Raw genomic sequence first — 23,068 nt, 5'->3', positions numbered from 1 at the left:
ATTGGGGAGAGTGAGGGGCAGCCACAGGATGTCTGCCACCTGTGCCTGTCAGGTGTTGTGTGGTACTGTAGCCCCGCCTCCTGCTTCACATCAGTCAGGTGTTGTGGTACTGTAGCCCCGCCCCCTGCTTCACATCAGTCAGGTGTTGTGGTACTGTGGCCCCGCCCCCTGCTTCACAGAAGCCTGACCACATCACATGACTCCTTGTCAACCGTTTCAACTTACAGTCAAGGCAGCAGCAGAGGGAGGGGGGCTGTCTCAGGCCCTGTGGTGCTCTGGAGATGACTGCACAGGAGGTAGAGCAAAACCAGGCCAGGCTTATTCTACAGGTTTCAATATTAGGCTGCCGGCTGTAAATTGTGTGTCAGATCAGAACATGAAAGCATGAGGAATCTTTACCAGGAACATGTTGTTGACGCTTCGAGATGAAGTAAACAGAGAGTGACTTTTAGACTTCATCCCATAGTATGTACTGTACAGACTCGTAACTGGGCCTAGAGGGCGTCCAAACCTCACAATGGTGTGTGTGTGTGTGTGTGTGTGTGTGCGTGTGCGTGCGCGTGCGTGTGTGTGTGAGCGAGAGAGACAGAGAGAAACTTCAGGCCTGCACGTTCGAGTGCACATGTACATGTGTGCGTATGGAATGTATAGCCTACGAAACATCTATATAGCCTGCGGGTGTGAGAGGAAGAGAGAAAGAGAGGAAGAGGAGTTGCTGAACTCGTTTTTTTTTAACTCAGTGAAAGGAAGGATGTGGTCTTTCTAAGGAAGCACTTGTCTCACTCTGCTGAGTTATCTCGCGCTACGTAATGTACCAGATCAGATCAGATCAGATCAGATCAGATCACGCGAGATCACAGTGTGTTGCACGCCTGCTGAATAGCCCGTCACCCCACCCTGCTGTTTCAGCTTTGCAGCATTGCAGTCCGGTCCTGGGGCCAGATTCACAAAACCTTCTTAAGAACTTCCTAAATATTCCTCTTATATCATTTCTTAAGATCTATCTTAAGAACACATTGGTGAATACGGCCCCTGGTCCTTCTTTATAAGCCCCTCCCCTCCATATGCAATTGTGGTGGCTTTTTCTCTCTCTTATTTTTTTTTGCATTGATGTGGATTTCCGTCACATGCAGCCTGTATTCATGTATTCATGTGTTCATGTGTTCATGTATTCATGCCTGTATTAATGCACAAAGGGCCCACGAGGTAGAAAAACAAAAACAAAAAACAAACGGCCGACATGTCAGCCGACATGACTCTCTTTCAGAGACGGTAGTGGGCTCAGTGTTATAGCTAGACTGATGATCCTGATATCATATGAAACTAGAAGAACTAAGGCATCCATTGGATGACCCGAAGGGGTCAAATCTTTTTTTGACCTTTTTTGGACGTATTTTTGCCATATTTAGAGGCTGTTTGAAGTTACATCCCCCCTCAGATTCAATGGGCATGACCCTCTGCATCCTCTCTCATTCTCTTTGTGAATCTTGTAATCTTTATATCTTTGTCACTTGTCATCTTTATATCTTTATCTTTGTCACTTGTAATCTTCATAATCATATCTTTATCTTTGTCATCTTTATATCTTTATCACTTGTAATCTTCATAATCATATCTTTATCTTTGTCACTTGTCATCTTTATACAGTAAACCAAATATAGATCACTCATTCAACTCAACATCAATCTACAAATAAACATCAATGTGTAAATAATAAGTAAACAATAAGGCACTCGCACAATACAAAGAAACATCAATAACTCAAATGAAGGCACTATCAGTGGACAGCGAACGGGCACTGCAATTTAGCATGAACAAGGAGCCACATGGCGGACGAATCCACCGCATGTAGAACACAGTATAAACGTCATTCCACACAGACAACAACAAATAATGGTGCCGCGTCTATGTGCCGACAGGCCGCAGTGCCGACAGGTCGCAATGCCGATAGCCCACAAGCAGAACCAGCTGAGCGAGGCGGCGTGCAACGTGTCGGTGGAGCTAACCTCTCCCAGCCCCCACGCCAAACCTAACCTCCCCCCATGCCTAAACCTAACCTCCCCCAGACCCTAACCCAAAACCTAACCTCTCCCAGCCCCCACGCCAAACCTAACCTCCCCCATGCCTAAACCTAACCTCCCCCAGCCCCTAACCCAAAACCTAACCTCTCCCAGCCCCCACGCCAAACCTAACCTCCCTTCATGCCATGCCTAAACCTAACCTCCCCCAGACCCTAACCCAAAACCTAACCTCTCCCAGCCCCCACGCCTAAACCTAACCTCCCCCCATGCCATGCCTAAACCTAACCTCCCCCAGACCCTAACCCAAAACCTAACCTCTCCCACCCCCACGCCTAAACCTAAGGTCGGCATTGCGGGTGGTCGGCATAGCGGGTGGTCGGCATAGCGGGTGGACCCCCCAAATAATAACACTCACTTGTTCCTTGGACCCACAGCAACATATAACAACAAAAAACCCCAGCAACTGGATCAGCAAAACTACCAATAGAGTCCACTCTGTAAACATTAGCAAAGCTCTTCGACCAGCAGCGCACTTTCTACTCTCTAACCAGCAGCGCACTTTCTACTTTCACTAAAAAATAAATGCTCTGGTCTGCGAGGCCCTCTAGTGGACGAGGCTCCAGGCGGCGGCCTGTTCGGCCTGGTTCAAGAACCGCCTCTGTCCATTGGTACCAACCAACCATGTCATGCTAGCTTGTCCACATGGTTCAATGTCTCCAAAGTTAGGCTAAATCTTGGTAAGGGAAAAGCTGGCATTCCTGTTTCTCAGGAAATAAAAAAGTGTGTCTTGAAACATTGGCACATCTTGTGTAGTGACCCCCCCCCCCCCCCCCAAGTAGGCCATGTCTAAACTACGCCTCCCATTTTTGCTCATAAACGAGCTAAACGTGTTGCAGCGAAAATTGATTGTGAGATGGCATGTTTTTGCCAGCCAAAACATGTCTCAGGGGCTATCCTGACTGACTCTTGCAGCAACTTGCAGTCGCTAAATATAGCGACATTTCATAAAATGTCCACACCCTTCCACAAACCTATGGAACATAATGCGTGTTGAGTCGTGATCTTGTTTTGTTTTTTGGTCAGTTTTTGTTTGTTTGTTGTTGTTGTTGTTGTTGTTGTTACATACATAGCAGATCTCCTCCCTCGCTATGAACCAACTAGACCTCTCAGGTCAGCTGGGTCCGGCCTAATAGACCCTTTTCACGGGGGCCATTTTGTGCCGAAAAGGTAGGATAAACACAGGTGCAAGCAAAACACTAATGAGGGTTTCAAACTTCCAATGATTGGAATTTGGAAACCCTCATTAGTGTGTTGCTTGCACCTGTGTTTACCCTGCCCCTTCGGCACAAAATGGCCCCCGTGAAATGGGTCTATAGCTGTCCCAAAGGATACACTGGAACCAGGGCAGGGCCGCCTTTACACACTGTGCTGCTGTTAGCTGGAACAACCTGCCTGCAGGCCCTCAGACTTTCCCCAACACTTCCTATTTTTAAAAATGGTCTAAAAACTTTTCTGTTTAACACCGCTTTTAACTGTTGAAATGTCTATTTATCCTATCATTTTCCTGTATTGACCAAACGTGTAGCATCTTACTGCTTTTTGCTTTTAATTGTCTTTTTATCTTCTTTTATTCTCTTATGTCTGTAATGTCTTGTGAAGCACTTTGAATTGCTTTATGTATGAAATGTGCTATATAAATCAAATTGACTTGACTTGTTGTTGTTGTTGTGGTTGTTGTTGTTGTTTTTGCGGGGAGGGGGGGGGGGGGGCTGGGTGAAAGAGCAATAGCCCAGGGGCCCATGGTACTGAAATAAACCTTGTCTCAAATATGAGAATGTAGAGCGCCCAAACACATCATGTATGCTGTGCCAGCCTTGCACACAGGTACTGGACACAGTCTGAGTTCTCAACTCCCCCCTCGAATGCCAGCAACATAGGCCGTATAGCAGGGGTGGGCAATTATTTTTCATGGGGGGCCACATGAAAAACCCAGATTGTTGCCGGGGGCCGAACAAATATTGTCATGCCGTAACCCATGGATGGGTAACTTTGATGATAGAGAGGGCCACAAAAAATGTCCTCGCTATCAGGTTTTGCTGAGGGCCGAACGGCGCCAGCGCAAAAAATTTGATGCATTTGAAGCCAGGTTTAGAGGAATAACTCATTTTAAATGAACAGTTGTGATGTCATTATTCAGTCTAAACCACCAATATTTGATCCTTTTCTCATTCACTCCTATGTCACCACCTGCTCTCAGGGTTTGAAATTAACTTTTTTGACCACCTGCCAATATGGCTGCTATTTTAAAGTTACCAGCCAATTAGAATTTCCACTAGCTGAAATGTTTTTCTTGAAATAAATCAGAATATGAGTGGGTTAATTTAAGCATAAGTATCAGTAAGTGTCCCGGGATGATCAAAGCCTGTGTTGAGGGTCACACAAACAAAAATGCAGTCTTGAAGCTAAAGGCTACTCAAGTGTATGGGCTATCGCCAAAACCACAGTTTAGGGCACTGCAAACGGGCTGCAACTCACACCAAAAATCTCATCCCACCAGGGCACACTGATTGCACTGCAAGCGTCATCACTCTTCACTGCAAACGGGCTATAAAGGCGCGCATGCGCGGCATCGTCGGGAACAGTTGAATAACCCCCGCTGTTTTTCCAACCCGGCGCTATGTGGCTATGGGTGCTACTACTAAAACACATATAACATTAACACGTCACATAAAGGAAGACAAATGACATAAATCAAAATGAGTAGTATATCTTCTAAAAAGCACTTAACTCTCCACAAGTGCTAGACCCTCTCCCGGGGGGTCTGAGCTTTGGCGCTGGTCCAGCAGATGGAACTTCAATAGCCGTACTGTGAACACTGTGTTTGAGCATAAAGAGGACCTCCTCAAATGTTTTGAAACCATCAGACGAGTTTGATCCTACTACTGTGCGAGAAGCTGGAGGGTTTGTCAGGCTACTGGAGGATGCTACTTTCAGCTTCTTCCTGGAACTGTTCCATCACATCATGCCTCATGTGGACATTCTCTACAGCCAGCTCCAGAAGCGGACCATTGACTCAGTCTTTGTCCAGGGCATCATGCAGCAGTTCACAGTGCAAAAGATCAGGTAAATTAGTACTTATGTTGTGCTGTCTACTGTTATTGTATTAACCCATTGATACCTGATGCAAAGCAGATTTTTTTTCGGGTGGCCATATTTTCAAAGTGGAAATTTTTCCGGGTGGCCATTTTTTCAAATCGGAAATATTTTCGGGTGGCCATATATTCAAAGCGGAAAATTTTTAGGGTCACGCGGTTCGCGGTCTTAAAGGGATACACACACAAATGAGGGTTATACATGCAAATGCTGCATCAGGTATCAATGGGTTAAATGTACAGTATATGTTGCTTGAACAACTTAAAGGGGTAACATTCGGAAAATAAATTAATATTTTGGTGTTTATGGTTAGAACTGAAGTTAATTTAAAAAATATTTTTTATAGCATTTTTAATTTGTGTACATTTGTGTCCACTAAGCCCCATCCAATATTTTGTGTGTGTAATTTTTAAAGATATTTCATGTGTTGCTGGGTCAAAGTAAAAAAAAGAAAGAAAGAAAGAGCTGTGGCTAAAATCCAGTTATGACATAATTATGGCCATTGAGTGAACTAATGTAACATGTCTGATTGATTATTTCACCTGGCAACTTATCATTTCTCTTCTGGTTCTGTTCAGAGATTCCCTCCCTACTCTCTGTGGAGAACATAGCACCAGCGTAGCTCAGCAGCAGCTGGCTAAGAAACGACGCACACTGGGCCCAGGTGAACTTCAGAGGCTAGCTACAGAGGTGAGATAGAATCTAAATGTGTGGTGTTGGTCTTGATAAAATAGTTTTTATATATGATATCATTAAATCAGTAAATCTGACTTATATGATATAAGTCAGATTTACAGATATAATGGTGATGGCTATAAGTTGGATATAAGTTATACCCATGTCCATTATTGTATTAAATTGGTGTATTATTTTTTGTTATAGGTTTGTGATACTATCTTGGGCCATGCAAAAGAGAGGTTTTCCTTCACCACGCACCTGATCAGTGCTACACTGCTGCAGGGAGACCAATTCCAACAGTACCAGAGCCAGTTCCCTGAAGCAGCGCTGAACACCACTGTGGACGCTTACCCGCTCCTGAACAAGAGCAAGCTGAAAACTGAACTAGCTCTCATCTACAGCAGTGAGGAGTTCAGGAACTGCAGTGGTGCTGTGGCTCTCTACAGGAGCGGACTGGGATCATAATTCAGGCCGGGCATTAGATCCCAAGCAGGCCAGGCCGATACGGGCTGACGCGTGTGCCGGCGTCCGAAGGGCGGCGGCGAAAAATTTGGGCCGTTTGAAGCTCAATTTGGGCCGTTTGAAGCCCAATTTGGGCCGTTTGAAGCCAGATTTGGGCCGTTTGAAGCCAGATTTGGGTCGTTTAAAGCCAGATTTGGGCCGTTTGAAGCCCGATTTGGGCCGTTTGAAGCCCAATTTGGGCCAAGTCCAATTTTTCAATGAGATGCACCCACTTTAACCCTGAATAAAGTAATAAAACCACTAGTAAACCAGTATTCGGCGCCTGGCCTGCTGTTCAGTGAGTGGCCTGGCCTGGCCTGCAATTTTTTTTTTTTTTTTTTTTTTTTTTTTTTTTTTTGCAGGCCAGGTCAGGCCAGGCCACCGGGCATTTGCCCGACGTGCCCGATTATGCAGTCCGCCACTGGCTCTCTACCAGCTCTTCATGTTTAACAATCTCCAGGATACCTTCTCAGAGACTGTGGCTTTGCTGAAGATCCTCATCACAACTCCAATGACGACAGCTGAATCTGAAAGATGCTTTTCAACACTGAAGAGAATCAAGAACTTCCTCAGGAACACAATGACACAGGATCGTCTTAATGCATTGGCTATGCTCTCTATGGAGAAGAAGCTTGTCAAAAGCATCCCCGACTTTAACCATAGAGTCATTGAGCGATTTGCATCTCTCAAGGACAGAAGGGCAAAATGTATGTACAAAAAGTAACTGCCCATCTTAGTTTCTGAATTTGAGAGACAGAAATCAAGGCATTGAAAGTTTTTGAAAATAGACCTACATAGACAGTGGGTCATTGAAAGTGCTTGAATTAATATATTTTGAGCAAGAATAGAAATGTAAGTTCTCTCTTCTTCTTTTTTTACTTTGTTAATACAGAGAATGCTTTATCAAAATGCATATCTTTTTCTTGAAAGAATTAAAGACTGTAGCCTACTTGTAATATTTTTCTTGTCATATTGTCTTCTTCTAACTAACTGGTCATGTTAATTTCTTCAAGTACAACAGTATTTTGTCTTGTTTGTTAACTGGCTTTCTACTCTCTTAACTCATTCACCGCCAGTTTAGGACTGCCAATATTTAGCACAGGCCAAAGATTTTCATAATTGTTGGTCATCTTTCAAGACCCACAGTAAATTATCTATTAGCACCAGAGTGATTTGCAATACCTCAAAATGAAGATGTACGTCTCTGGGTTCACCAGGAAAAAAAAGTGAGCTTTTAGCATGTTCTGTACTCTACTTATAGCCATTTATATACACCCTGTTTTCCCCCAAAATGTCTCTCTGAGAAAAGAAATTGCAGAAAATGGCATTTATGTATTTATGCACACAATCTCATGCAGAACTCGCTCTCAATTCTTTTATTTTGAACTGTATTGACATCAGACATGTAAATATTATTCGTTAGGACACAAATGACAAAAAAAAAAAATATATATATATATATATATACACATGAAGTGCTTTTTTTTTTACATTCAACAATACAGTTTACTCGGTGTGAGTGTGCAGACAGACAGACAGACAGACAGACAGACAGACAGACAGACAGACAGACAGACAGACACACACACACACACACACACACACACACACACACGATCCTTTTAGATTTCTAACCCCACATAGGATAAGCAATAACCACGCCCTGTGGCGCTGGGATTGGCCAGGAGCAACACTGGAGGGCACGCAGCCCAGCGATTACATGAACCAACTGAAGAGCTCTTGAGAAAGGACAGCGGGCTGCTCTGACTCCCGCTTCTGCCTTGTGCCTTGCTGTTGTGTGTTTATTTTGCACCCGTCCTCGTCCATGTCTCCCTGTCATATCCTCCCTGTGCTATCTGATCGTTCCCGTTTTCCCCTCGGCTATTCAACACGTCCTCACCGCCCTCGCAAACTGATCGATCATTTCCTCATTCCTCCGATGATCAAACACATCTCTTGATTACTTTCTCCCGTTTTCTCCTGGCTGGCACAGAGGAAGGCGACTCCAGCTCGTGCAGCGCGCCGAGGGCGTTTCAATGGCGTTTCTCCTGTCTGCACAAGGAAGCGTTACCCGTTTTGCTGCTTTTCCTCTTGCTCAATTTCAAAACAACAGCTGCGGTATGTGTTTGATCGCGTGCTGTCGGCTACCCTTTGAAGGCAGGGACCTGTGTCTGTGTCACAGGCTGGGCAAGTGTTTGCTGCAGGCGCTGCACCAATAAAAACAAAAACACGTCAAACACGTCATTGGCGGGGAGGGCTATTTCTGATAACACGTCAAAGACGTCATTGGCGGTGAATGAGTTAACTGGTTATTATTTTTGTGCCCTGAACTGATGTGTCTACATTACTTTTGTAGCAGTAAGATTAATTCTATGGTGAGATTTTCCCTATATTATCATGTTAAAATTGACTGTAAATCCACAGACTTTGACCTGGATTCCTCAAGAACACAGCTAATTTCCAATATATATTGATTTTCTCTTTAAAAAAAATCTTCCTGGGGAGGATGTCCCCAGAGCTCCCTAGGGGGTCTGAGGCATGGATGTATTAAAATAACTGGATAGGGGACGAGCCACGCCCACCCATGCATTCGGACGGAGGCTGCTCACTGGCGCATGAAGCCATCATGGGGGGTTTTTCTTCCTGGTTTTACTTCCTGACAATGCGGCCCAAGGCGAAGTGCGCATGTGTGCCATGACGTGTTCCATGACGTCTCCCACCCCCCCCCCACGCATGGATGTAGATGTAGATGAAGAAAATAGACCTGTATACGGCTCTTAGTGGCTTCTGAAGAAAAAATGCCCCATAAAATATTATTTGATAATTAAAAGAGTCGTTTTATACTTTGAGTGACACCCGGAAAAAATTCCCCTGGGTTTAACAGTTGCCGGGGTCCCCATTCAAGTGGATGGGAATTGTCCTTTCTGGGCTGCATGGCGTCACGTGACTTGCAATACAGAGCTTCGCCACCATGTTCAAATGGCTTCACAGCCCAGCACTATTCCTGGGGGCTTGGCCTGAGGTCCCTCTCACTTGCGCCCCACCAAAATTTTGGGTCACCAGCCGCCACTGTGGAGTCCGAGTCCACCCTCCACTAATGAGTGCAGCTATTTGCTCGGCTGGGCAAACGTGCAATTTTCCCCTTTCAATCCTACCCAGCTTGCCTCTTGCACAACAAGTGTGATCACTTGCCTAATCAGCACGGGTGCAATTCCCCCCGCCCCCAGCAGGCACACAGCATCACTCACTACAGTAAATCAGACAAATATGACGGGGCAAATCCAAAACTGTCAAGCAATATAGGCTACAGGCTGCTACTTATTTTTTTTGCATTTGATAATTGTATTTGAACCTGATTGTCAGTCAGTCACACTGCAGACCTGTAGCCTACCTGTTGTTATAATAGCTCACATCATGTGACACGACATAACTCTGCCTGCCAAACATCTCCTCTTTCCTTGAAACCAGGCGTGACGCGCCCAGCTATTTCCCGGTGAAGCCCGCCTCCGCGAGTCGCTACAGACTAGTCGACGGGACTGTGGGGCAAAGAAGACAGTCGCTCTACTTTGATTAAAATAAGTAACACTATTTAATATGCAAGATGTATATCGCGATATGGATCGGAACTAACAGACGACGCTGGCTGTAAAGTGGTCGACACCAGGTAAGGTAAAAACTCTGTCTGTGTCACTGTGGGAATGAGAGATCATAATCTCTGAGAGGAGTGGGCGTTATGTGGCATGGAACCGAAACTAAAGTAGACTTTGATAAAACATCTTTGGTGGCGATTTTGTTCTTGAACACAGTTAGACTATTATTGTATTGTGTCCCTTTTAATTGTAGAACTTATCAGCTTGTGGTAAATACTATTAGCTTGTGTCTTAACGTTAATGTTACACTTTCTAGAGAGACAAAAACCTATAGTGGCGCTGGGCTGACAGGTAACGTTACACTAGTGTCACCTAGTGGCAGTTTGTGGAATCTCAGTGGCTAAATCAGTGGCAGCTAGAAGTGGTTACTAGTCAGTGGCAGGCAGCTAGTAGCTAGTCAGTGGCAGGCAGCTAGTAGCTAGTCAGTGGCAGGCAGCTAGTCAGTGGAAGCTAGTAGCTAGTCAGTGGCAGGCAGCTAGTAGCTAGTCAGTGGCAGGCAGCTAGTCAGTGGAAGCTAGTAGCTAGTCAGTGGCAGGCAGCTAGTAGCTAGTCAGTGGCAGGCAGCTAGTCAGTGGAAGCTAGTGGCTAGTCAGTGGCAGGCAGCTAGTAGCTAGTCAGTGGAAGCTAGTAGCTAGTCAATGGCAGGCAGCTAGTGTCTAGTCAGTGGAAGCTAGTAGCTAGTCAGTGGCAGGCAGCTAGTAGCTTGTCAGTGGCAGGCAGCTAGTAGCTAGTCAGTGGCAGCCAGCTAGTAGCTAGTCAGTGGAAGCTAGTAGCTAGTCAGTGGCAGGCAGCTAGTGGCTAGTCAGTGGCAGGCAGCTAGTAGCAGGCAGCTAGTAGCTAGTCAGTGGCAGCCAGCTAGTAGCTAGTCAGTGGAAGCTAGTAGCTAGTCAGTGGCAGGCAGCTAGTGGCTAGTCGGTGGCAGGAAGCTAGTAGCTAGTCAGTGGCAGGCAGCTAGTGGCTAGTCAGTGGCATGAAGCTAGCAGCTAGTCAGTGGAAGCTAGTAGCTAGTCAGTGGCAGGCAGCTAGTGGCTAGTCAGTGGCAGGCAGCTAGTAGCTAGTCAGTGGCAGGCAGCTAGTGGCTAGTCAGTGGCAGGCAGCTAGTAGCTAGTCAGTGGCAGGCAGCTAGTGGCTAGTCAGTGGCAGGCAGCTAGTAGCTAGTCAGTGGCAGGCAGCTAGTGGCTAGTCAGTGGCAGGAAGCTAGTAGCTAGTCAGTGGCAGGCAGCTAGTGGCTAGTCAGTGGCAGGCAGCTAGTAGCTAGTCAGTGGCAGGAAGCTAGTAGCTAGTCAGTGGCAGGCAGCTAGTGGCTAGTCAGTGGAAGCTAGTAGCTAGTCAGTGGCAGGCAGCTAGTAGCTAGTCAGTGGCAGGAAGCTAGTAGCTAGTCAGTGGCAGGAAGCTAGTAGCTAGTCAGTGGCAGGCAGCTAGTGGCTAGTCAGTGAAAGCTAGTAGCTAGTCAGTGGCAGGCAGCTAGTAGCTAGTCAGTGGCAGGAAGCTAGTAGCTAGTCAGTGGCAGGAAGCTAGTAGCTAGTCAGTGGCAGGCAGCTAGTGGCTAGTAAGTGGAAGCTAGTGGCTAGTCAGTGGCAGGCAGCTAGTAGCTAGTCAGTGGCAGGAAGCTAGTAGCTAGTCAGTGGCAGGCAGCTAGTGGCTAGTCAGTGGAAGCTAGTAGCTAGTCAGTGGCAGGCAGCTAGTAGCTAGTCAGTGGAAGCTAGTAGCTAGTCAATGGCAGGCAGCTAGTAGCTAGTCAATGGCAGGCAGCTAGTAGCTAGTCAGTGGAAGCTAGTAGCTAGTCAGTGGCAGGCAGCTAGTAGCTAGTCAGTGGAAGCTAGTAGCTAGTCAATGGCAGGCAGCTAGTAGCTAGTCAGTGGAAGCTAGTGGCTAGTCAGTGGAAGCTACTAGCTAGTCAGTGGAAGCTAGTAGCTAGTCAATGGCAGGCAGCTAGTAGCTAGTCAGTGGAAGCTAGTGGCTAGTCAGTGGAAGCTAGTAGCTAGTCAGTGGCAGGCAGCTAGTGGCTAGTCAGTGGCAGGCAGCTAATTCAATGTTATCGTTTATCATCTTTCAGTGGAATCATATCGTGATGATAGGGTGATTTTGGGAAATTGTGACACAGTTCTGCTGTCTAATTTGACATTAACACAACATTTTACTCACTTTACTTACTTTACCTGACAAAATTAAGTTTGATTTTTTTAAGGAATATTATTTGAATATTTCTATTTTGTTGGACATCACACTGCATACTACTAACATTACCATTCAGTTCAACTGGATTAAACAAGATTTTGCATGTGTGAGCCATATCGGGATATATATCGATACAGAAAAAAAATCTTTGTGACTATCGTGATATTGATTTCAACCATATCGCCCAGCCCTACTAGGAGGATCCCAGCCTTACTGACTTTCAAGTAAATTAGTCTTGAGTTTTCCAGTTGTGTGTTTATTAAAATGATCTGTCCTTTGTCCTTTCTGCAGTTCCCATATGTTTGAACAACACTGGATTTTATGACTGTTTAACACATTGTTGACCTTGCAGATGTCCTCAGATGGAGTGAGTTCAGATAAATCTGTGCGATAATGGGCGTTGGCGGCAGAGGCAAATGGCATGAAAAAGCCCTTGACACATTGCTCCTAGTGGTGAGAAAGTAGTTTACTCAATATTTTTGAAATTTCATCAATGTTTTTTTTTTAAATCCATTGTTGTCATTGTGACTATAATAAATTGACATTGACGAAAGTGGAACATTGACATTTTCCACAATTTTCACAATATTTAATTTGCTTTGGCATTTTTACACATTCTGTGTTGCAGTGCATGTTGGTCGCAAGCTTGGGTTTAACATTCCCACAGTCCACATTACCACCAGAGGAGAAGACATGTCCAGCTTCGGAATATCTCACTGAACGTGGATTCTGTTGTAACAAATGCCATAGAGGTATTGTGTGGTCTTCTGCACAACACACATGACACATAAGAGTAATGGCACTATTTTATGTTTAGATGTCTTTTTCAAACACCAGATTGATCTTGTCGCATACTGCATCTGTTCTATGATGTCTTAACTCTGTGTGTTTACTAGTGGTGTTTGTGTTAACAATGTTTTCCAGGTTTTAAGGTTGAGACAGAGTGTCCATCAGAGCGCGAGAGGACCAAGTGCGAACAGTGTCCCCCAGGACAATATACAGATCAGATCAACTACTCCCGCAACTGTAGAAGTTGTACAAGATGCGACAACAAAAGTACAGTATTATTATCTTTTTCAGGATCATTTTCAATATATTTGCTGATTACATGCATTATCATCAGCATCGTTATTTGCTGATTACATGCATTATCATCAGCATCGTTCAAGGCAGCATCATTCTCATCTTCTCCCAATCTACTTTTTCTTCAAGAGTATGAAATGGAGGTATCGCCGTGTAAGAGGGACCAAAACACTATTTGTCGCTGTAAAGATGGCTTCTACAAAGTTGGCATTGACTCATCAACACATGATTGTCTCAAATGTACTTCATGTGGAGCTGGAGAAAGACAAACCGACAAATGTGAGTATAAGAACTGCCAGTCATTTTCTGATTCCCCCCCCCCCCCTCCATTTTCTCCCCAATAGGTTGAGGCCACGTCTCGTCATAGACGCTGGGTTAGCTGGCTCAGCCTGGCTGGGGGCGTGGTCAGGGTGGGGTAAATTCCCCCGTTCTATCCATTCAGAAAAGTTAGAATTTAGCTGATAGCCCAGCCCAGGCAGACACGATCGGGGATTTAACCACAGCAGTAAACGCACATCTGAGCAGACGTCCCGTGTTCTGCTCTAGAACCCCCAAACCTGTAGTTTAGAGCCGCAGCACAGTCTTTTGGTGAGTCAGCCCATTAGATATATCGGCGGTTTTACCCCACTCGCGCGCCAGCCGTTTAACATTTTGTGGGAGTTCCCAGACATGCGGACTGTCTCTATAGTACTTGGCCAATTCCCCCCGTTGCCCCACCCCCTCCGCCGATCTGGGGAGAGCTGTAGACACACACACGCTTCCTCCGATACATGTGCAGTTGCCAGCTGCTTCTTTTCACCCGACAGCGGGGAGCTTCACCAGCAGGACGTAGTATGTGAGGAGGATCACGCTATTGCCACCAGTTCCCTTCCGCCCCGACCGACCAGAGGAGGCGCTGGTGCAGCCAGCGACCAGGACACATGCCCTCATTCCGGCTTCCCACCCGCAGACACAGCCAATCATGCCTGTATGGACGCCCGATCAAGCCGGAGGTAACATGGGGGCGCGAACCTGCGACCCTCGTGTTGGTAGGCAGGGATTCTACCACTACACTACCCGGACGGACGCCCAGAACTGGCAGTAAATTATTACACTTAAATTAATCTAATATCTAGTTTTCCCTCTCTCTTTATATTGTATGTTTCCAAAAAGTAGTTTTTATGCCAAAGTAAGAGCTAGTTACCAGCCGTGACGGCGTGTCTGTCTGTCTGTCTGTGTGTCTGTGGTGTTTATATGTCTGTCTGTCTGTCTGTGGTGTTTATATGTCTGTCTGTCTGTGTGTCTGTGGTGTTTATATGTCTGTCTGTCTGTCTGTCTGTCTGTCTGTCTGTGGTGTTTATATGTCTGTCTGTCTGTCTGTCTGTGTCTGTCTGTCTGTCTGTCTGTGGTGTTTATATGTCTGTCTGTCTGTGGTGTTTATATGTCTGTCTGCCTGTCTGTCTGTGGTGTTTATATGTATGTCTGTCTGTCTGTCTGTCTGTCTGTCTGTGGTGTTTATATGTCTGTCTGCTGGTCTGTCTGTCTGTGGTGTTTATATGTCTGTCTGTCTGTCTGTGGTGTTTATATGTCTGTCTGTCTGTCTGTCTGTCTGTCTGTCTGTGGTGTTTATATGTCTGTCTGTCTTTGGACAGATTTTGCGAATGGGATTGCAACAAAACTGTGCGGAGCTGGAGACAAAACTGATTGTATGCTCATTGCTGTGTGTAGGTACCCCGGAGCACGACGTGAAGTGTGAATGTGAGACGAACTACTACAGAGTCAAAAGCACGTGTGTCCCGTGCAAGACGTGAGTATAATATGACCTTTATCAATCTGCTTTATGGGATGGATTATGTTTAAACATATGAGTGAGGAAGTTGGTATGTTGAACTGAAACTTGCTGCACAGTTGTTTCCATCTTTCCATTGGATGCCAAAGAGAGAAGTAGAGAATGCAATATTTTGGTCACTGATGTTGTAAAATGGACTAAAGCGGTTGGTCACTTGTTCGGTGTTCTGACGTTAACGTTAACCACAATTCTGAGGTTGATCTCAGAAGTCAAATGAATGGGAAGTAGTGCTGGCAGCTGAGGCACCTTAGCCATGTCTATAACAATGGTAATTGTGTAACCCATTGATACCTGATGCAGCATTTGTGTGTGTATCCCTTTAAGACCGGTCTTAAAGGGATACACACACAAATGAGGGATATACATGCAAATGCTGCATCAGGTATCAATGGGTTAACAGGCAATTGTCTGAGTGTGCTCATTCCTTCCCTGCTGTGATGGTAGTGTTGTCTCTGCGTCCATGTTCATCACTTCCTCTTTCAACGTGCCTCTTCCCCCTCAATGTTGTGTAACTTCCTCTGTCTTCTCCACAGTTGTACAACCGCCTGCCCGAGTTTCTGTCCTCCTGACGGCCATCTTCTTACAAAACGTGAGTCAGTACTTGAAACGGAATGTAATTTTACCACATTAATATGGAATTCCGGATTTCCTCAGACCTCAGATCACCATAGAAGTTCCATTACTAACAATATGCTGTCTTAGTCAAGTGACCCTGTGCTGCGATTACAGTTGGACTTAAAGTCGAGCTGAACCCAAAAATGACTTTTCTTTTCTTTTAGTTCAAATACCTGGGTATTCAGTGCACCTATTTAATAATGTATGCCAAACAAATCACAACAATCTAATTTCTTTAGATTTTCACACTTTTTCACATCAAAAGTTCATTTTTCAAGATTTCATTGATAACAGTAATTTACAGTTTGCTGACGTCACCTAGTACTATCAAATTTCTACCCCATTTCAACCAATCATTTCACGACATGCAGCTGTCAATCAAATCTTCATTTCAGGGTCATTTTCTCTTCCAAATGAAGGGGAAAATGGCGCCTAGTGCCTGTCATCTGGCAGAGTTTCTAGCCCATAAACTAACTACTAACTTGAGCAATTATGCAAACTAAATCAAACGATAATTTCTAAGAATGCAAAGAAATGTAACTGGCTCGTTAAAACACGCATTCCAGGAATTTTATTTACATTTATAACGATAATGGCGCGCGCCTCCGAGCCTGACAGCCTCCCTGGCTGTCAGGGGTCGTCTCTCGGAGATTCCAGGCGGGCGGGCAGCACCCATGCATCGGATTGTCTGCTCGCGCCGCACGAAGCCGGTGGCTGCCTGGTACTCCGCGGATCCCACTCGCGTAGCACGACAACACGCTGAATCCCACCCGGATTTGGGGGTGGAACACGCCAGGATTGGCCAATGCCAAAGCCAGTCCTCAGAATTGTCAAATCAAATCATCATTATGGTCCGCCTCTCAATTTGTTTTCAGTCTGAAACGGACTCAGATTGATTGATTGATTGAGTTCTTTATTGATAATGAACAAACAGTATATACATATATACATACACAGGCCCACCATTATCAAAAGGATAAAAAGACGCAATAAAGCTAACAGATGCACGTGACGAACGGGTTCACCTCGACATAGTATATCCTTGCTGAACTGGCTCAGGACAAGCTTTCCAATAGGGTTCAACAGTATATGTTCCTGCCAGTCACATCCCTGTTGAGTGTTGACACTAAATAAAAACCACTATACTCTTGCTTGGCATCAAAGAAACTTGGTCAGATCTTCAGTCACTTCTGTTACAGTTAGTCTTCCATCTGTAGGTTTGGTCCATTTTCAAACCCTGTCACTGTTTAGACTATAATGATTAAATGTCTAGTGTGTATTAATGTCCACTTCTCGTTCCCTATGTGATCCCCTCATTCCTTATGAAGCTCCTGAGAAAGACGACTCGTCTCTCACGATAGCGATGGTTGTCGGTGGTGTGCTGGGGTTGGTGGTTTTACTGTTGGTGGGTTTCATCGCGTACAAATCCAGAAAACAGTCTGCCAAGAAGTTTTTGCAGAGCCTCTCCCCACTGGACGAGCACATCTGCCAAGAATCAACTGAGGTACGTTGACGTGAGAAACTGTCCGTGGTCATTTTCATCCAATGGATGTACATTTGTCACTTACTGTAAAAAGTCAAATGTAAGTACTGTCAAATGTATTGTAACATTCCTGGTAACTCATGAGGCAGAGGCTTCTTGATGGTACAAGGTTCTTTATTCTCAGTTAGTTATATTACAACTCTCAGCGGTTGTCACGCTCGTAGCTAGCAGCCTTCCCTTCTAGCAGTGTGTGGAGACTGACGCGCATGCCCAGTCTCTCCCGGAAGTATCCCCACAGCATAGTGTTCCCCAATACAACACTCCCACACATCAGTTCCTATCTGTAGTTGAGACACTACCAATGCTCACCCCTGTATGTGTAATGCTGATACGCTACAGTATATTCAACCTCGCTGTCATTGCAGATCCTGATCCAAACTAGCGAGTCTCTACCACTCCACTCCACCAGATCTGTTCCGCAAAGCCCTGTGAGTGAACAGGAGCCATCCAACCTACCTGACTGTGTCCCCCTGGAGATCAAGAGTGAGTGTATATGTACACACGCGCGCGCGTGCGTGCGCGCGTGCGTGTGTGGACAGAGACCGTACAGTAGCCCATTGTGCTAAGTCAGGGGTGCCCAAATTCTTTCCCATGAAGGGCCAAAACTCAATCTGGGTGGAGGGCCGAGGGCCAAAAATAAACGTTGTGGAATTACATTAAAATGTATTGTGTTTTATAGAAAATTAACATTCTAAATCTAAAATAACATTTCAATATAATAATCTACTTTTTATCTGTTTGGTAAATGTAATAATTTGCAATTGGTTTGGTTATATATATTTAAAAAAACATCTGCATTTGTGGGGAGCTTAAACATTTAATCAGTAAACACCCCGTTAAAAACAGTTGTATTTTCCACCTTTGTAATCAAGGGAGAAATTTGACTTAATTCACAACTTGAAAAATCCTCAAGGTACTTTGAAAATCAGCTTTATTGTCCATCTTTTATAAACAATTTGCCATGACAATTTGCCAAAAACATGCAATATCCTGGTTGCTAATGTGGTTCCTCCTCTGGTCGTTAAGGGCGCCTGTTCAGAGAGAGGGGAACTGGTTAGAATAATGTCCTACCGGTGAAGCTTCCTCTGTCAGGTGAAAAGAAGCGGCTGGCTAACTGCCCATGTCTCGGAGGAAGCATGGAGCCAGTTTCGGCTCTCCCCAGATCCAGAGGGTGGAGTAGCAACCAGGATAAATAAATTAAGTTAGCACTAATGGGGGATTAAAAAATTGGCGGGGGGGGGGTATTATTATTATTATTATTATTATTATTATTATTATTATTATTATTATTATTATTATTATTATTATTATTTTTATTTATTTATTTATTTATTTATTTATTTATTTATTTATTTTTTGTTCCCCTCCCAAATCCGTGGCGGGCCAAAACAAACAGAGTGCGGGCCAAACTTGGCCCGCGGGCCCCAAATTGGTCAGCACTGCGCTAAACCTTTCCTCTTCTCTCTCTCTCTCCCTCAATGTGGCTCTCCCCCTCCTCCCGACTTCTTCTCCCTCCCTCTCTCCAGTCCCAGACCTGATCTACACCGTGTTGGAGCTGGTGCCGGTGCAGCAGATGAAGCAGCTGGTGCGCACCCTGGGTGTGACGGACCTGGAGATCGAGCGGGCGGAGACGGACCATCGGGCCTGCAAGGAGGCCCACTACCAGATGCTGCGGGCGTGGGCGGAGCAGGCGTCGCAGGCGGGGGGCATGCTGCACCTCCCCTTACTGCAGGAGCTGTTGGAGACACTGGACAAGATGCACCTGGGACAGGCAGTGCAGGAGCTGGAGACAAAGTATGGCATTCAGTGAGGACATGTTTGGCCATGCCTGATCAGAGGTCCCTACTCTCACACACACGCACCAAATTCCACCAGTACACATCCAAGTCAAGCCAAGTAGAACAAAAAAAAAAAAACTAACTTCTGAGACCAAGTATTGCACTCTGGAAAGACTCATTCACAAACGTCCTCAAAGCACACATTAACCAGAGGAACACGGTGCTACACCTATGAGCCCAGATGTATTAACCAGAGGAACATGGTGCTACACCTATGAGCCCAGATGTTTGCCGAGATCCAAAGTGAGCAGAGAACGATTCGATGTTCCTGTCAATCTAGACTCATCCTGCTGCCAGCTACCCAACCAAGATGAGAGACTCAAACCACTGAGATGAATCAGAGGTCCAGACATTCAAATGGTTCAACGTTTTGCTCAATTCGGTTTCACCCGTTTGTAAATATCTTATTAACGTTGAATAGTTTTGTAATATATTTTCTGTTGTGCTGAGGAGGTGCTCTACAAGCTGTGATGTTTGTTCAACCTGTCTTGTGTTGTTTTGTGTTGTGTTGTGTTGTGTTGCACAGCACGTCGTCCACTGGCTACCGTTAAACTCACCCGCCTAAACCCTAAACCTCCCTCCCACCCTGGTCAGCTGTCAATCAAATCTTCATTTCAGGATCATTTTCTCTTCCAAATGAAGGGGAAAATGGCGCCTAGTGCCTGTCATCTGGCAGAGTTTCTAGCCCATAAACTAACTACTAACTTGAGCAATTATGCAAACTAAATCAAACTGTAATTTCTATGAATGCAAAGAAATGTAACTGGCTCGTTAAAACACGCATTCCAGGAATATTATTTACATTTATAACGATAATGGCGCGCGCCTCCGAGCCTGACAGCCTCCCTGGCTGTCAGGGGTCGTCTCTCGGAAATTCCAGGCGGGCGGGCAGCACCCATGCATCGGATTGTCCGCTCGCTCCGCACGAAGCAGCTCGCTCCCTGGTACTCCGCGGATCCCACTCGCGTAGCACGACAACACGCTGAATCCCACTCGATTTGGGGGTGGAACACGCCAGGATTGGCCAATGCCAAAGCCAGTCCTCAGAATTGTCAAATCAAATCATCGACACGTATATGGTCCGCCTCTCAATTTGTTTTCAGTCTGAAACGGACTCAGATGCACGTGACGAACGGGTTCACCTCGACTTTAACGGCATCAGGAGTGAGTTTGACTCACTGCACAGCGTGACCACTGGCTACCGTTAGATTCATCTATGATGTGTATATGGAAATCTAATAGTATACAAGTGTTTTCCCTCCTGCTTGTTGTGTTAGTCTTTCTTCCTAAATGTTCACCGGGCATGTTTTTAAGATGAATTATGTATGAATTATGACCGGCAGCATAGCCGTTTGATCATCTAATTCCTTAGGTGTTAACTGCCCATTCTCATTTTTTAATCGGGTTACTAAAGCCACTATTACCGGTATTGTCAGTCATCACTGTTGTAAACACCTTTTCTGATTTCTTTTGTGCCGCCCCCCCCCCCACCCCTCCATTAGAATCAAAATGTGATCTTCATTTAGAATAAGAGACTGTATCATGTGTCGTTTCCAAAAGAGGCCAGAACAAAGTAGAACTGCTCCATTATGTTTATTGGCAAAGCTATTTAATTTGCTACAAGCAAAATCAGTGTATTAATTTGTTTTATTCAAATTCAAATCAGTTGCTGGCTACTAGGTTGTTGTTGTTGTTTTTATGCTAACAAAGCTAAGGAGGCGTTGCCAGACCCTTGCTATTGCTTTTGCACAGCTCTATTTGCATTTCTATTTGCCCCATCATGCAAGCATTATTAGCCCTGTCGGGCCACGCCCTGTTAGGCCACGCCCTGTCTCAGTCTTGTCAGGCAGAGATCTTTCCCAATACCAGTCTCAGCCTGCCGGCCTGCACGTTCATTCTGTTCTACCACATGAGTCAAACTTACCTTTCTCTCTCTGGGACACATATTAGTAGTTGACTTGTATAATAATAAAACATATGCACTTTTACCACTCAGAATATTTCTAACCATGTATAAAATAGTATATTTTACTAAACAAGACGGTTATTGATTGAGCAATAATCTTGATCGGAAACTAAGATTATACTGTAATTGTTTAAACAAATACTTTTTAAATAAATAAAGAAATTGCTCTTATGTTTCGTGTATCTTTTTCTATGTGTGTATCTGAAATGACAGGAGCAGAGACACCCGCCGTCACGGCAAAGTCATTAACAGTCTGTGTTTATACTGGGACAAATGATTTGAACGTTTATGAGCATGTAATGGTGTATATAACTTCAGGAATGCTGTCACTCTACGTTCCACCTGAAACTGTTAAACTTTCACCCGGTAATCACAGTTCTGACTAAATCTCTTGCGGTTTTCTCTTTTATGTCCTTGACTGTTTTTCCCCACCTTGCCCAATCTCTGTTTTCCCCTTCCTGTTGCGACACTCCTTGCCCCTAATCCACTTCCCCGTAATCTGCTCACATCTTATCCGTGAGCGCTGATCTATTTTCCGTGTTGGTATAGGTCACAGACAATTGAGTCTGCATGTAAATAAACACAGCCTTGATTTCCTTCTCAATTACCTCACAGGGGTCAAGTTTCATCTTATCTTATGGATCGTGAACAGTGTTGGGGGTAACTCATTATAAAAGTAACATATTACATGTAATATATTACTTTTAGCAGTAACTCAGTAATATAACTTATTACTTATAGGATTTCAGTATACCAGTTACTTTCTCAAGTAACTCAAGTTACAAATTGAGTTACATTTGATTAAATCAAAGCACATATTTAAAAAAGATACAATCATTTCCTAATCAAACTGTGTGTTTTTATGCAAATAACCACTATAGATGACAATAAGAAAGGAAAAGAATAACATTTTGAATTTTGGATTGTTTATACTGCTTCAAGGCGGTTTAAATTATTTTTCGGGATGGTTCCGGGGCGGCAATGTCATTCTGCTGCTGCTGTTGTTTTGGTAAAAGTAATGGAAAAGTAGTCTGATAAGTAATGAGTTACTCTACACAGAAAGTAATATTGTAAAGTAACGTATTACTTTGAAATGAAAGTAACTAGTAATATGTAGTATATTACATTTTGAAAGTAACTTGCTTATCCGTGAGCGCTGAACTATTTTTCACCCAACTACGTTATCAGCAGAGATGGGAAGTAACGAAGTACAAATACTTCGTTACTGTACTTAAGTAGATTTTTCGAGTATCTGTACTTTACTTGAGTATTTAATTTTCTGACGACTTTTTACTTTTACTCGTTACATTTTAACACAAGTATCTGTACTTTTACTTGTGTACATTTTCAAAACAGGTTCGTTACTTTTGTTTAAATGCATGAGAATGTAATTTAAAAACGAGTAGAAACGGGAGAACGGAGCAGAAGTAATAGACGAGTTTCCCAGCGCTGCTGATAAAAGCTCATTCCAGCTCCGCCAATAGTATGACTTGGCACTCCTCCGGGGCGTGGACAAAGAAGAGAAACACGGATTTTCTCTGAGGGGAGACACACGCAGACATTAGGAGCCGTGCAGACAGCCAGCACTTATTAGCGCTCCTCTTTTTGCAATTAATTCTCTATAAGTACGCGCTTAGCGCGCATCTCTTTCAAGAAGCATTTCATCGCGTTTAAAAGCTGGTGGTGTTTTTTTTAGCGCAGCGCTCTGGGCGCTGAAAGCTGAGGAAAGTTTAACAGAAAAAGCGCCCTGCTCCTCTTCACTCCTCCCACCTCGAGTCTTCTCCCAGGAGAGGAGGATTTTCATCTCGCTGCTTCCAGAGTTGCCAATAATCTGGCTTTTCCAAGCGTTCTTTTTTAAATAACCGCATGGCCCCTTATGGTGTTGTTCTAACACATACATTCAGTTTGTGCACTGTCAACATTCAGCTAATATGGAATATGGTGGTGTTCTAACACCAGAGACAGTTCTGTCTTAATAATAAACCTTGAATTTGTGAATGTGATCAACCTGTGG

General features: G+C 44.6%; 1 protein-coding gene across 1 annotated transcript; it reads left to right on the top strand.

The window, feature by feature from the left end:
* The first annotated feature begins 9,857 nt into the window (after positions 1–9,857).
* Positions 9,858–19,214, top strand: tnfrsf1a (tumor necrosis factor receptor superfamily, member 1a). Its single transcript, XM_083661284.1, has 10 exons — positions 9,858–10,017; positions 12,534–12,634; positions 12,810–12,933; positions 13,106–13,237; positions 13,394–13,543; positions 14,972–15,050; positions 15,626–15,681; positions 17,036–17,211; positions 17,616–17,733; positions 18,777–19,214. The coding sequence occupies exons 2-10, from the start codon at positions 12,575–12,577 to the stop codon at positions 19,058–19,060; spliced, it is 1,179 nt and encodes a 392-aa protein (XP_083517410.1). The 5' UTR covers positions 9,858–10,017; positions 12,534–12,574; the 3' UTR covers positions 19,061–19,214.
* The last annotated feature ends 3,854 nt before the right edge of the window (positions 19,215–23,068 follow it).

The sequence above is a fragment of the Poromitra crassiceps genome (genome assembly GCF_964638095.1).
Source record: "Poromitra crassiceps genome assembly, chromosome: 26".
Classification (NCBI taxonomy): Eukaryota; Metazoa; Chordata; class Actinopteri; order Beryciformes; family Melamphaidae; genus Poromitra; species Poromitra crassiceps.
This window is presented reverse-complemented; position numbering and strand designations above follow the sequence as displayed.

Excerpts from the sequence above, each read along its gene's own strand:
- tnfrsf1a (XM_083661284.1), top strand. The coding sequence starts at position 12,575 with ATGGGCGTTGGCGGCAGAGGCAAATGGCATGAAAAAGCCCTTGACACA. Across the intron at positions 15,682-17,035 it reads CGGCCATCTTCTTACAAAAC|CTCCTGAGAAAGACGACTCG; the intron begins GTGAGTCAGTAC and ends TTCCTTATGAAG. Across the intron at positions 17,734-18,776 it reads TGTCCCCCTGGAGATCAAGA|TCCCAGACCTGATCTACACC; the intron begins GTGAGTGTATAT and ends CCCTCTCTCCAG.